At 33.7% G+C, this 14,466-nt stretch overlaps 1 protein-coding gene across 1 annotated transcript; it reads left to right on the top strand.

The window, feature by feature from the left end:
- Positions 1–6,859: 6,859 nt before the first annotated feature.
- Positions 6,860–8,402, top strand: LOC129285204 (uncharacterized). Its single transcript, XM_054920786.1, has 2 exons — positions 6,860–6,991; positions 8,068–8,402. The coding sequence occupies exons 1-2, from the start codon at positions 6,889–6,891 to the stop codon at positions 8,310–8,312; spliced, it is 348 nt and encodes a 115-aa protein (XP_054776761.1). The 5' UTR covers positions 6,860–6,888; the 3' UTR covers positions 8,313–8,402.
- Positions 8,403–14,466: the final 6,064 nt, after the last annotated feature.

The following is a 14,466-nucleotide window of genomic DNA, read 5'->3' as shown; positions in this document are numbered from 1 at the left end:
AAACTTCAAAGAGATTTGGAACACATGGAGGCTTATGAGATGATTGTACATCTTAAGGAAATGTTTCAGCAACAGGGAAGGCAAGAGAGGTATGAGACCACAAAGGCCTTACACTCCTGTAAGATGGCTGAGGGTGCATTAGTTAGCACTCATGTTTTAAAGATGAAGAGCTATATTGATCACCTTGAGAGGCTCAGATTTCCCTTAAGCCAGGAGTTGGCTACAGATTTGATCTTAAAACTCACTCCCGAAAAGTTATGACCAGTTTGTTATGAACTATATCATGAATGACATGGAGAAATCCATTTTTGAACTGCATAGGATGTTTAAAACTACTAAGCAAAACATTAAGAAAAAGCCTAACACTGTTTTGATGGTTCAGAAAGGAAAGGGTATGGAAAAGAAAGGCAAAGGTAAGGGCAAGGGAAAGAGTAAAGGTTCAGATGGTAAGACCAAAGAGTCGAACAAGCCCAAAACCAAGCCTCTAGCCAAGAAGGCAAAGCCTCCAAAGGAAGGAGTTTGCTTCTTTTGCAATGAACTGGGTCATTAGAAGAGGAATTACAAGCTCTACTTGGAAGATCTGAAAAAGAAGAAGGATAGTGGGGCTACTCCTTCAGGTATTTATGTTATAGACATTCACCTTTCTACTTCTTCTGCATGGATATTAGATACTGCATGTGGTTCTCACATTTGTACAAATGTGCAGGGTCTCAAAAACAGTAGAAAGTTGATGAAGGGTGAAGTGGACCTACAAGTTGGAAACAGAGCAAGAGTTGCCGCTTTAGCCATAGGAACTTATGAATTTCTTTTGCCTAATAGGCTTTTGTTAGTTTTGAACAATTGCTATTATGTTCCTGCTTTGAGTAGCAACATTATTTCTCTTTCTTATTTGGATAAGGAAGGTTTTACTTCCATTACTGGGAATGATAAATGTTCTATTTATCAAAATGACATTTTTTATGCTAATGGTGATTTGCATTTTGGTCATTATCTTTTAAATTTGGAACATTCTAGTAATGAAGACATCTATAACGTAACTACCAAAAGGATCAAATCGAATGATTTGAATCTAACCTACCTATGGCATTGTTGTCTCAGCCATATAAATGAGAAACGCATTTCTAAGCTCCATCAAGATGGACTTCTCAACTCATTTGATTTTGAATCTTATGACACTTGTGAATCTTATTTATTAGGAAAGATGACGAAAGCAACTTTTATTAGGCATGGTGTGAGGGCTAATGACTTACTAGGACTCATACATACAGATGTATGTGGACAATGAGCATAGATTCTAGAGGGGGTTATCTATACTTTATTACCTTTATTGATGACTATAGGAGATATGGATATATCTACCTAATAAAACACAAATCTGAATCTTTTGAAATGTTCAAAATATTCCAAAATGAAGTACAAAACTAACTTGGCAAGATTATTAAAACTCTTCGATCTGATCGAGGAGGTGAATATTTAAGCCAAGAATTTATTGATCATCTCAAGAGTTGTAGGATAGTCTCATAATTAACTCCTCTAGCAATACCACAATGGAATGGTGTTTCTGAGTGGAGAAATCGGTTACTATTGGATATAGTTTGATCCATGATAAGTCAAGTAGATCTTCCAATATCCTTTTAGGGCCATGCACTAGAAAGAGCTGCGTTCACACTGAACCGTGTTCCATCTAAGGCAATTAAGAAGACACTATATGAGATATGGACTGGGAAGAAACCTGGTTTGTCTTTTCTTAAGATTTGGGAAAGTGAGATTTATGTTAAGAAACAAGCCTCAGACAAGTTAGCACCCAAATCCACAAAGTGCCTTTTTGTGAGGTATCCTAAAGAAACAAAGGGATACTATGTCTACAATCCCACCAATAATAAAGTGTTTGTAATTTGAAATGGTATCTTTCTAGAAAGAGAATTTATCTCTAAAAGAACCAGTGGAAGCAAGATACATCTTGAAGAAATTCAAGAACCATAAAATAGCACAGAGTCACAGATGGAAAATTGAGAAGACTCACAAGAAGTAAATGAGCCTACTCAAATAACACAAGACCCACGAAGGTCTGATAGGACATGGCATCATCTTCAAAGATATAGATTTTTGATTAATAAATGTCGTGATGTGTTGCTCATTAAACACAATGAACCAACCACCTACCAAGAAGCCATAATGGGACTAAATTCTGAGAAATGGCTAAATGTCATGAAATTTGAAATGCAATCCATGTATGATAATAAGGTATGGACCTTAATCGATCCACCTGAAGGAATAAAAACCATCAGGTACAAGTGGGTTTTTAAGAAGAAAACTGACATGGATGGCAAAGTAAATGTCTTCAAGGCGCGATTGGTTGCAAAAGGATTCACCCAAACTCATGGTGTAAACTATAATGAAACCTTTTCACCGGTCACAATGGCAAATCAATTAGAATCCTCCTTGCCATTGCAGCATATTATGATTATGAAATATGGTAGATGGATGTTAAAACAGCATTCCTTAATGGACGTCTACTTGAGGAAGTGTACATGACACAGCCTGAAGGTTTTGTGCGTCCAGAAGACTCTAGAAAGGTGTACAAGCTTCAAAGATCCATTTATGGATTAAAGCAAGCATCTCGGAGCTGGAATTAATGTTTTGATGAAGTAATCAAAGAGTTTAAATTCATTCAAAATATTGATGAACCTTGTGTTTATAAAAGGGTTAATGGCAGCACAGTTATATTTCTGCTGCTATGTGTAGATGATATCCTACTCATTGAGAATAATATTCTTACCTTGTAGAATGTCAAGTTTTGGTTAGGAAAATCTTTCTCTATGAAGGACTTAGGTGAAGCCACTTACATGTATCCTTGGGATTAAGATCTATAGAGATAGATCTAAAAAGCTAAGAGGCTTAAGTCAGAGCACATACATAGACAAGATACTGCATAGGTTCAGTATGCAGGATTCAAAGAGGGGTTTCATCCCCATGTCTCATGGCATTTATCTTAGTAAAGGCTAGTGTCCTAGTACACAAAATCAGTAAGATCGCATGAGTAAGGTTCCATATGCCTCAGCAATTGGATCTATCATATATGCCATGCTGTGCACTCGACCGGATGTTTTATTTACCTTAAGTGTGACCAGCAAATACCAAGAAGATCCAGGAGAGGATCATTGGATTGCTGTTAAGAATATCCTAAAGTACTTAAGAAGGATAAGGATTTATTCTTGGTATATGGTGGATTGGATGAGGACCTAGTTGTAATAGGTTACATCGATGCAAGCTTCCAAACTGACCAAGATGACCTTAAATCACAATCAAGATATATGTTCACCTTAAATGGTGGGGTAGTGAGTTGGAAGAGCTCAAAGTAGAGCACAATAGCTGATTCTACAACAGAAGCTGAGTATATAACATTATCAGATGCAGCTAAGGAAGCTATTTGGATCAGGAAGTTTATTATTGAACTAGGAGTGGTGCCTAGCATCTTAGATCCAATAAACTTGTTTTATGACAATAGCGGGGCAATTGCATAGGGTAAGGAGCCAAGGTCAAACCAAAAGACCAAGTATATACTCAGGCATTTTCACCTTATTAAAGAGATCAATGATAGAGGTGATATAAAAATATGCAAAGTAGTAGGAGAAGATAATATTGCTGATCCTCTTACAAAGCCTCTTACATAGGTGAAGCAGGAGCATCATGTCAGGACAATGGGAATTAAACAAATTAATGATTGTACCTAGTGCAAGTGGGAGGATGTTGGAAATTGTGCTTTAGGGCCAATCATTGTACTATGCACATTGTTATTTAATGAATTTTTCTTTTGTTATCATAACAATTACATGTTCAATATGATAACTGTATCCTTGGACAAACTATAGTGATTGTCCTAAATGTCCCTGGTCGGCCATCCTTGAGGAATCATAGATGAAACAAGACTAGTATGACTTTGATTAGTTATAGAGATATAAATCAAAGTCATAGGCACTTAAAAGAGTATAAGGTACTGGATTGACCCGTTATGAGAAAGCTGCATGGTACAAGTCATAAGCTTATCTCATATGTAACTATATCACTAAGCCCTTTGACCTGAGATCATCATGGATTCCTACAAGATGACCACTGAACTTTAACCTAGTCAAAAGTCACCTTTGACCGGGTGATCATAAAGGCTATAATTGAGTTCAGTGATATTCATGCAGAGGAATATGAGTGGTCAAGATGGAATTTGTCCCTCACATTAAGTGAGAGATATTACTAGGCCCTTCGATGAGTAAGATTATGAAAATGTATGGCCATACTACAATGGAAATGGTTTTTCCGTTGCTACTGTCAGTCTACTCAGAGATCGAGAAAGTAATAGTCAAGTAAAGGAGAATGATAATTCCATGTCTCATACTTGATCGAAATATCATATGACAAAAGGGATGTGATATGGTTGCATGATAGGTTACATCAGATCATCGATCTCTATGTGAATTATGTAGTTACAATGTCTTGCTAGAGGCTACTTGTGACTTGTGTGCTAATAGCATAATTAGCCTACTACCAATTTCATATGGGCCTACAGGGTCGTACACAAGAACAGCTCAACTCGAGCTATAATGTCCAAGTTTATTGAATCTGGAATATTTTTAAATTCAATGAATGTAATATAGGGTGAATGTATTATATATATATATATATATATTCATATATGTATATATATATCATATATATATATATGTATATGATATATAAAATTAAATATAGATAATATATATATATATATTCATATATATATATATATATATATATAATATGTATATGTGATATATATATTATATTATATTATGTTAGTTTTTAAATTTAATTTTATATGATAAATTAAATTTAATAACTAACATGATATGAGAGAATATCATGTCAGTTTTATAATTTAAATTTATAAGATAAATTTAAATTAGGTATGATATTATGAATTAAATTTATGAGATAAATTTAATTAAAATTTTGTGGGCTTTTAAGTGGAAGACGAAAACCCTTATCTAGATAGGGATGTCCTTTATGAAGGATGAGAGTTAGAAAAGTTCTGACAACAAAAACACTCTGAGAGCCATGAAACACCCTATAGAAAGGAAAATTAATGTTTAAAGAAGAACGGACGTGGAGAGCGCTAGCATGCTGTTCGAGTTAGAGAGCTATTTGTATGAATACTGATAGAGGGAGTAGATCTACGTTGTTAGCTCCTGAGATCCAAAATCTTGAAGAGAACGTGCGCTAACTTCAAAGAATTAAAAGGTAACTCTTCTGTCCACCTTGACTTAAACGAGTTCATTCAGTCCATATTAGGATAGGGACTTTAAAATTTTAATCCTCCGCTGCGCCTCCCTATCCAATAGATAGAACACTTAAAAGCCATTGAACTTAATGAACTTAGGGATTTAGGTTAAGTGAATCAAAATGAAATATTGTGTTCAGCCTTGCTCTATTGCACAAGTTCTTGATCAAAATGCTAAGTCATCTTTCTTGGAGCTCTAAGTTGTTAAGCCTTTCTACTCTTCTTCTTCACTTGAATCAAACATTGAGCTTAAGGAAACTTCATGAATCTGAAAATATGAAGGCTGGAATGAATGAAATTTAGAGTTGGAAGTGAGAGAGAAGAGGATGAAATTCTGGAATTGATGAAGAATAATGATGAACGTAAATATGGAAAGGAGAAGAGGAAGGAAATAAATTTGGATTGAGAAATGAAGAAGCTGGACATGTGATTTAAGAGTGAAGGATGAACAATTCTGGACTTAAGATCAAAGATGAATGGATGAAATAATGAGAGAATGAAGAAGAAGAGAGAAATTGAGAGAGAATGTGACGAAGAGAGAGAGAGAGAGAGTCATATCTGAATTATGAGGCCGTAAAGTGAAATGGAAGCTTATGTGTGAGAAATGTGAGTGAGGGTGATAATTACAATGCTAGATGGTGATAATTCCAAAGCTCAGATCCGAAACGTGAATTTCCAACTAGAAAAATGGATTAAAAGATGAGCAAAATAATCTAAAAATTGAGAAAATAAGAGGTGCCTAATATGAGCTAGCAAAGGAGCATAAACCATGTGACTTGAGCATTGAAAATATGACTCAATGAAGCCCTTGATCAAATGCCACATCACTCCCTCTAAGATTCAGATTGTGTCATGCCATTCATGCTTAGCTTTGCCTCCATGATGTGTCTTCAATGCTTCACATGCTCTTTAGCTTTTATTTATTTATTCTTCCTCAAATTAATTTTTGAAAATGGCATGCCAACTCAGCCCTTTAATTTTGGAATTATAATGTCACATAAGCCCTCTCTTACTTTGAATTCTCCAATGAGGTTGACTTAGTCTTTGCTCCTTGATTCCAAATTTGCCCTTATAAAATTTTGAAAATAAAAGACACAAGACTAAATAAATTCTAGAAAGAGAATTAAAAAGGAAGAAAAGAGAATTAAAGCCCAAGGTATTAATTTAGGATTTATGAGTTACAAATCAACATCAATTGGCAAGTCTAGGGTTCATATAATCAATATAGAAAAGGTAGCTCAAAACTGGAAATAGAACCTTAATATGCATAATTTAATGCCAAGAACCCTAATATGCATAACTTGATGCTAGAAACCAAGTGTTTTAGTATGTAAAATATGTGATAGATCACCCTTCAAGCATCATTAAGCTACCCAAGTTGGAGTTGAAGCCACTTCCTTCACATCTTAAGATTCCTACTTAAGAGATGGTAATCAACTTCCCATTATTGTTTCTTCTATACTAACTTCTATGAGGAATCTTTGTTGTGTGATGTAGTGAAGAAGAACATCAAGGCTATAGGGTGGACACTTGGAGGCATGCCTAGAATTAGCCCTCAAACTTGCACACATAGGATTATGTTAGAGGAGAATGCCAAGGCAATAAGACAACCACAAAGGAAGTTGAATTCTCTAATTCTTGATGTGGTAAAGAAGGAGGTCACTAAAATTTTGAGTGCAGGTATAATCTATCTATTAGTGATAGTAAATGGGTGTTTCGGTGCAAGTTGTGCCCAAGAAATCTGGAATTATTATTGTAAATAATGAAAATGATGAATTGATTCCAACTAAGGTGCAAAATAGTTGGAGAGTTTGCATTGACTATAGGAGATTGAATGATGCAACTAAGAAAGATCATTTCCCTCTTCCATTTATTAATCAAATGTTAGAAAGATTATGGGGAAAATCTCATTATTGCTTTCTTGTTAGATATAGTAGTTATTTTCATATTTGCATTAATCCGGTTGATCAACATAAAACCACTTCCACTTACCCATTTTGCACTTTTGCATGTAGAAGAATGCCTTTTAGATTGTTTAATGATCCAGCGACCTTTCAAAGATGCATGTTTGGTATTTTTAGTGATTTTATTGAAAATTGCATGAAAGTGTTCATGGATGATTTTACAATTCATGGTGATTCTTATTTATCTTGCTTGAGAAATCTTGATAAAGTTCTTGTTAGATGTGTGCAAAAGAACTTGGTTTTGAATTTTGAGAAGTTCCATTTTATAGTAGAGCAAGGGATTGTGTTGGGCCACTTTGTCTCAAACCATGGCATTAAGGTGGATAGGGCTAAAATTGAAGTGGTTTTATCTCTTCTCTATCCAACTAATGTCAAGGACTTGAGATCTTTCCTTGGCCATGTGGGCTTTTATAGAAAATTCATTAAAGATTTTTCAAAAATTGCACATCCCTTATCTCAATTACTTCAAAAAGATGTCAAGTTTGAGTTCTCTTCAAATTGTAAAGATGCATGTACTGCTTTGAAAGATAAGCTTGTTTCCCCTCCTATTTTGAGAAGTCCTAATTGGTTGATTCCTTTTGAAATTTCATATGATGCCTCTTATTTTGCTATTGGCGAAATGTTGGGACAAAGGGAAAAACAAGCTTCGTTATGTCATTGCATATGCATCTAGGACTTTAGATAAGGCACAATGCAATTACACTACAACTGAAAAAGAATTGTATGCATTAGTATTTGCTCTTGATAAATTCAGATCTTACTTATTGCATTCCATGGTTGTTCGTTTCATAGATTATGCAGCCTTGAAGTATCTTTTAAAGAAGAATGACATGAAGCTATATTTACTTAGATGGATGCTTCTACTTCAAGAGTTCAATTTGGAGATCATTGATAGAAAGGAAGCAACAAACAATGTGACGGATTACTTCAGTAGATTGCCTTATGATTCCATTGTGATGAATTCCTCTTTTAATTTTCCTTGTGATGAGTTTAAAGATGAACCATTATGTGCTATTTCTTCCTATGATTTTGTTTAGTATTTTGATTTGGTCATTTTGTTGGTGTATAATGTTTATCTAAATGGAATTACTAGACATGCTAGGGAGAAACTTGCTAGGGAAAGTAGATATTATGTTTGGGATTTACCTACTCTTTGAAGATTGTGTAGTGATGGTGTCATTAGAAGATGTGTGCTCGATGTTGAGTTTGACAATGTGCTTAAGATATGTCATACTTATGCATGTGGTGGTCATTTTGGGGTTAGAAGAATAGGTCAAAAAGTTTTGGATTGTAGTTTATAGTGGCTATCTCTTTTTAAAGATGCATATAAATTTTGCAAAGCATGTCATGAGTGCCAACATTTTGGTAGTAGTGAAAGCCTAAGTCATTTTGGGTCACTAAGTTCAACTAGAATGTAGAAGTGAATATCTTAAATCATTTCCTTAGAGAGCAAAGCATACAAATCATTGTTCAAGTGCCACAAGTTAAGTTGGATTTTCAAGTAACCAAACTAAGACTATAATCCAAGAATTAGTGTGTATAAGTCTCTGTTTTAAATGTTATGAAATGAATGATGATTATGGAGAGCCTAAGTCAGATTTCTTAACATTAATCATTAATTTTCAGAATTGTATTAACACAAACTTTCCTAATTAACCTAAAATAAGACACTTAGAAGCCTCTGAGTGTGGTGCACCATTAAACTTATTGGTCACTTATAATTTTAGGTCAAGTGAATTTAGATTTAACACTATGTCCAGCCTTGTTCTACACAAGTTTCAGACCAAAACTAGTGGAAGGAAACAACTTAAGCCAAATTCATATAACCATATGGATCTAACTCAAGTTTAAACAAGAACTTGAATAAGAATCAACTTTGTATCCTCATGAAATAACCTTAGAACATCAAGTTAAATCATAAATCCTAGATCTGAATATAGTACTAAAATCTAAATCCAACATTTGTGTCCTCATCAAATTTGAATCAGAATTATATAATCCATGGCTAAATAAAGTGCTAAATTCAAATTCCTTAATGAATCAAGAAAAGAATATAAAATCAAGAAACTAAATGAAAATTACAAATTTGGAAATCTCATAATGTCAAGTCAGATCTTCTTGGATCTCTAAGAGCTTAGCCTCTCATGCTCTTTGATGAAGTTGCCTTGGGTTATCAAATTTTATTAGAATGTAGAAGTGAGTATCCTAGGTCATTTTCCTAGAGAGCAAAGCATACAAATCATTGTTCAAATGCCACAAATTAATCTAAATTTTCAAGTGACTAAACTAACTCTATAATGCAACAATAAATGTTTGTAAAATTCTGTTTTAGTTGTAATGAAATGAATGATGATTATGGTGAGCCCAAGTTAGATTTCCTAACATTAATCATTGATTTCCGGAATTATAACATCATAAACCTTCTTGATTAACCTAAAATGAGACACTTAGAAGCCTCTAAGTGTGGTGCACCATTAGACTCAATGGACACTAATGAATCTAGGTCAAGTGAATTTAGAAATTAACACTATATTCAGCCTTGTTCTACCCAAGTTTCAGACCAAAACTAGTGGAAGAAGAACAGTTTAAGTCAAATTCATATAACCAATATGGATCTAACCCAAGTCTAAATAAGAACTTGAACAAGAATCAGCAAAAACTTATGAAATAACCCTAGAACATCAAGGTAAATCATAAATTCCAGAACTGAAAATAGCATAAAAATCTAAATTCAACATTCATATTCTCATCAAATCTGAATTAGAATCACAAATTCCTTAACTAAACATAGGTTCAGAATTGAATCCTTAAAGAATCAAAATAAGAACATGAAATTAAGAAAATAAACAACAATTACAAATCTGGAAATCTCATAATATCAAGTCATCTTTCTTGGAGCTCTAAATGATCAGCTTCTCATGCTTTTCCTCTTTACTTGAATCAGACCTTGAGCTTGAGAAGCTTCCACGGATGAATGAAGATGAATAAGTTGCAATTTGGAAAATCTGGACAAGAGATGGACGAAAATGCAAGCTGGAATGGAGAAGAAAGTGGACAAAAATCTGAATAGAGAAGATGATGATCTGGACCAAGTGTTGATGATGGAAGATGAAGAAATGAAATCTGAAAAACGAATGAACAGTGCTGGACAAAAATGAATGAAGAAGAAGAGAGAGAAATCTGGAAAAATCTGACAAGTAAAGGTGAAGAATGAATATGAAATGAAAAATGAAGGATTAAGTATGTGTGGAAAATGTGAGTGGTGATAAAACCAAAGTGGATGGTGATAAAAACAAGGAAGGTCCAAATCTGAAATGAGCTGGAAAAATGGACAAAAATAAGCTAAAATGGGAATAAAAATGAGGTGGAAAATGCAGCAAGGGATATGTGAACATGTGTGGGAAATGTGACTCCTCCTTAGGCTCCCAATCAGCTGCCACATGTCCTCCCATTAGATTTGATCATGTCACACCTCCCATGCCTCTTCTTCACTTGATAATGTGTCCCTCAATGCTTCCCATGCTCCTTTGATTTTTATTTAATTAATTCTCCCCAATTAAATTTGAATAATGGTGCTACATCATCCCTCAAATAATTTTGGAATTTGCGCCTAACAGCCCCTAAATTCTTTATCTTTATTTATTTTTATCTATTGAATTTCTCCAAGCATGTGGACTAGCCTTTGATCCTTGATTCCAAAATTACCGTCACAAAATCTGAAAATAAAAACACAAGACTAAATAAATTCTAAACAAAAAGAAATAAAAAGGAAGAGAAGAGAATTAATGCCCAAGATCTCAAATTAGGATATGAAAGTGTCAAAACAATCATCAAATAGCACTACCAGGGTTCATAAAGTTAATCTAAAATTGATAACTCAAAACCGGGAATTAAACCCTATATGCACAATTTGATGCCAAAAATCAAGTGTTTTAACATGTAAAATATGAGATAGATCACTCTTCTTCTTCAACTGAATTGGACCTTGAGCTTGAGAGAACATGATGAATCTTGAGAAGAACCTTACTGGAATGAAGTTCTAGGGGTGAATTTAAGGAAGATGATAGACGATTTTATGGTGAGTAGATGAGGAATTTGGACAAAATATGGAAGGATAAAGGAGGAGAAATGAAGAAATTAATCTGGACAGACAAGAAATGTTAGATGAAATGAAGAATTGGAAGAGAAAAGATGAAGAACAAATCTGGAATGATGAAGACAGAGATGAACACATGAATCTGGATTGAAGAAATAGATGAAATCAAACCTAGAAATGAAGAACAATGATGAACATGAACTGGAATTCTGGAATGGAAGCTGGAATTGATGAATAATTGAGGCTGGAAAACATGATTTGGAGTTGGAAAAGATGAAGAACCAGATCTGGACCTTCAAACTTGATAAAGATGGTGTGAGGTTTATGAAGGAGATGAGAGAATTTGAGAGAAAATGGAAGAGGAATTACATGATGGGAGAGAATGGGGAATGAGGAATAAGGCTGGAATCAGAATTTTTGGCTTTTGTATGTGTAAATAATGTGAATCAAGGTGATCATTCTAAAGTTGAATGGTCATATTTCTAAAGTTCAGATTTGAAGATGAATTTCCAGTTGGATAAATTGAATTAAAATTGAAGAACTAATTCTGAAAATAAGAGGGAAAATGGCGTCATATGTGTTGGAATTGAAGAGCATGAACCATGTGAATGAGGCATGGCCAATGTGACTCATTTGAAGGCTTGATTAGATTCCATGTGAACAACCTCTTAGATTCAGATGAAGTCATGCATCCCATGCTCCTTTTGCCCATGATGATGTGTCTGCCATGCTTCCAATGCTCTTGAATTCTGATTTAATTAATTCCCTAATTAATTTCTTAATTAGGCACCACTTATCCTTTCTTCATTTCAAAAAATGTAATGCCAAATCAACCTTAATTAATTCTGAAGCTTGAAATGCCATTCAGCCCCTTCTTCTCTTGCGCTTGGCTTCTTAAATAAAGTTGACTTGTCTTTGCCTCTTAGCTTGAAATTTGCTTCTTCAAGAATAAAATATGAAAATAAAAGATATTAAACTAAATAAATCTTAAAAAGAGAATTAAAAAGGAAGGTAAGAGAATTAAAGCCCAAAAGTCTCAATTAGCATTTAAAAATGTCAAAACAACCATCAAATAGCATTATTAGAGTCTATAAAGTCAATATGTAAAAGATAACTAAAAATCAAAAAATAAACCCTAATATGCATAATTTGATGCCAAAAACCAAGTGTTTAGTAAGTAAAATATGAGATAGATCAATTCTGCCACATTTAGATTTTGCTCTCCAGGCAAACTCTCTCCAAAAACTGAGAAAGGAAAACAACATATACATGCAAGCTATCAAGAGTGAATACAATTCTCAAAGTAAATGCATTATCACAAGAACCAAATCAATATTGCAATATTTAAAGAAAACCTTAATACATCATAAGTAAACCAATTGCACAAATGTAACCTCGAAGAGAAACCTTACCATATTAATGTTTCACTCTAGCACTCAATGTATAAGGTTACATACATATTGCTCAAGTTCCTTAGCAAGTTATCCCACTATAAGCTATCTTTCTACTACTAAAATGCAAAGGTTCTCTCAAGAATCGTATGGACTTCACAAGGATGTAATGTGCTCAATGAAAGGTAAACTTAGATTTGCATAAGAAAGGGTAGGGTTTGGCTCAAGAAACTTGTCTTGGCCACAAAGTAAGTATGCATAATATACAATACTACTAAAAACTAAACCAAGTAGATGACATATAAGGATCATGAATGGAATGAATAAATTGCCAAGAGTAAAGTGGATAGAGATAAAATGAAACCCTATAAGTAGAAACAAGTGAATCAAATAACAAACTCAAGGAAGCATGCTTATTCAAACTCTTTCTTTTGCTTTTCTTTGATCCACTTTGGATCTCTTTTCTTTCCATCTATATTTTTTTTCTTTCTACAATCTTTTTCTCATGCTTATTTCTTGTTTCTTTTTTATTTCTTTCTTTGTTTTTGTTTTCTTTTTCTGTTTCACATTTTTTTCCTTACTTTCAAAGCCTAGCCTCCACACTTTGGTACAACATAAGAGATGTTCCTGCAAATAAATAAAAATGGAATGGTATGGCCAATGTGAATGAATGAAATGGATCCCCATAGATGTTATCTACTAGGCTTAATAAAAAGGAGTCAATGCACATTGAAATATACTAGATGAAAATACATGCAATTTATCCAAATTAGGGTCAAGTGTTTAAAAATGAACGAAACAAAGAAAGGCTCTCTTTGGCTAAGCAAGGGATAATCAAATAATCAAGGTAAGCTAAAAGGCCTTGGGCACTTTAATGATAGCCATAATCACTTTCCCTATAACCAATGCCCAAGTGTAATCTCAAGTAAGAGAGAAAACAAGTTCTAGAGGATTAACAATACCAAGGAATAAAGAACTCTCAACGGTTGAAGGCCCCTTCCATATGATTTATTTCTTGCTTCTCTTAATTAATTACACTCAACCAAATGGTTTATTGCTTCAAAATAGATTTAAACTAAGGAAAGCAATATCTTAAGAGTTCAGACTCAATGCAAAAACTAAGATTATTTTCAAAACTCAAGATTACTCACAAAACAAAAGTTTTTTTTTAAACTCTCTTTCCCCCTCATCTATCTCATATTTTACATCTTATACACTTGGTTTTTGGCATAAAATCATGCATATTAGGGTTTATTTTTTAGTTTTTAGTTGTCTTTTACATATTGCCTTTATAGACCCTAGTAATGCCATTTAATGGTTGTTTTGATACTTGCAAATGCTAATTGAGATTTTTGGGCTTAAATTCTCTTTTCCTTCCTTTTTAATTATCTTTCTAGAATTTATTTAGTTTTATATCCTTTATTTTTAGATTATTGAAGAAGCAAATTTGGAGTTAAGAGGCAAAGACAAGTTAACTTCGCTTGAGAACCTAAAGAGCAAGAGAAGAAGTGGTGATTGGCATTAATTTCAGATTTGTGTGGGCTTAATGGCGTGAATTCTAGAAATTAATTAGATAATTAATTCAATTAGAATTAAAGGTGCATGGAATTCATGGGATGACATCATCATAAGTGAAGCAAGGAGCATTATATGTGTGAATGCAATCTAATCCAAGAGGAAATATTAGATGACATCATCATGAGG

The sequence above is a fragment of the Prosopis cineraria genome, unplaced genomic scaffold (genome assembly GCF_029017545.1).
Source record: "Prosopis cineraria cultivar Desert tree isolate PC_DT_omini unplaced genomic scaffold, ASM2901754v1 PC11, whole genome shotgun sequence".
Taxonomy (NCBI): Eukaryota; Viridiplantae; Streptophyta; class Magnoliopsida; order Fabales; family Fabaceae; genus Prosopis; species Prosopis cineraria.
This window is presented reverse-complemented; position numbering and strand designations above follow the sequence as displayed.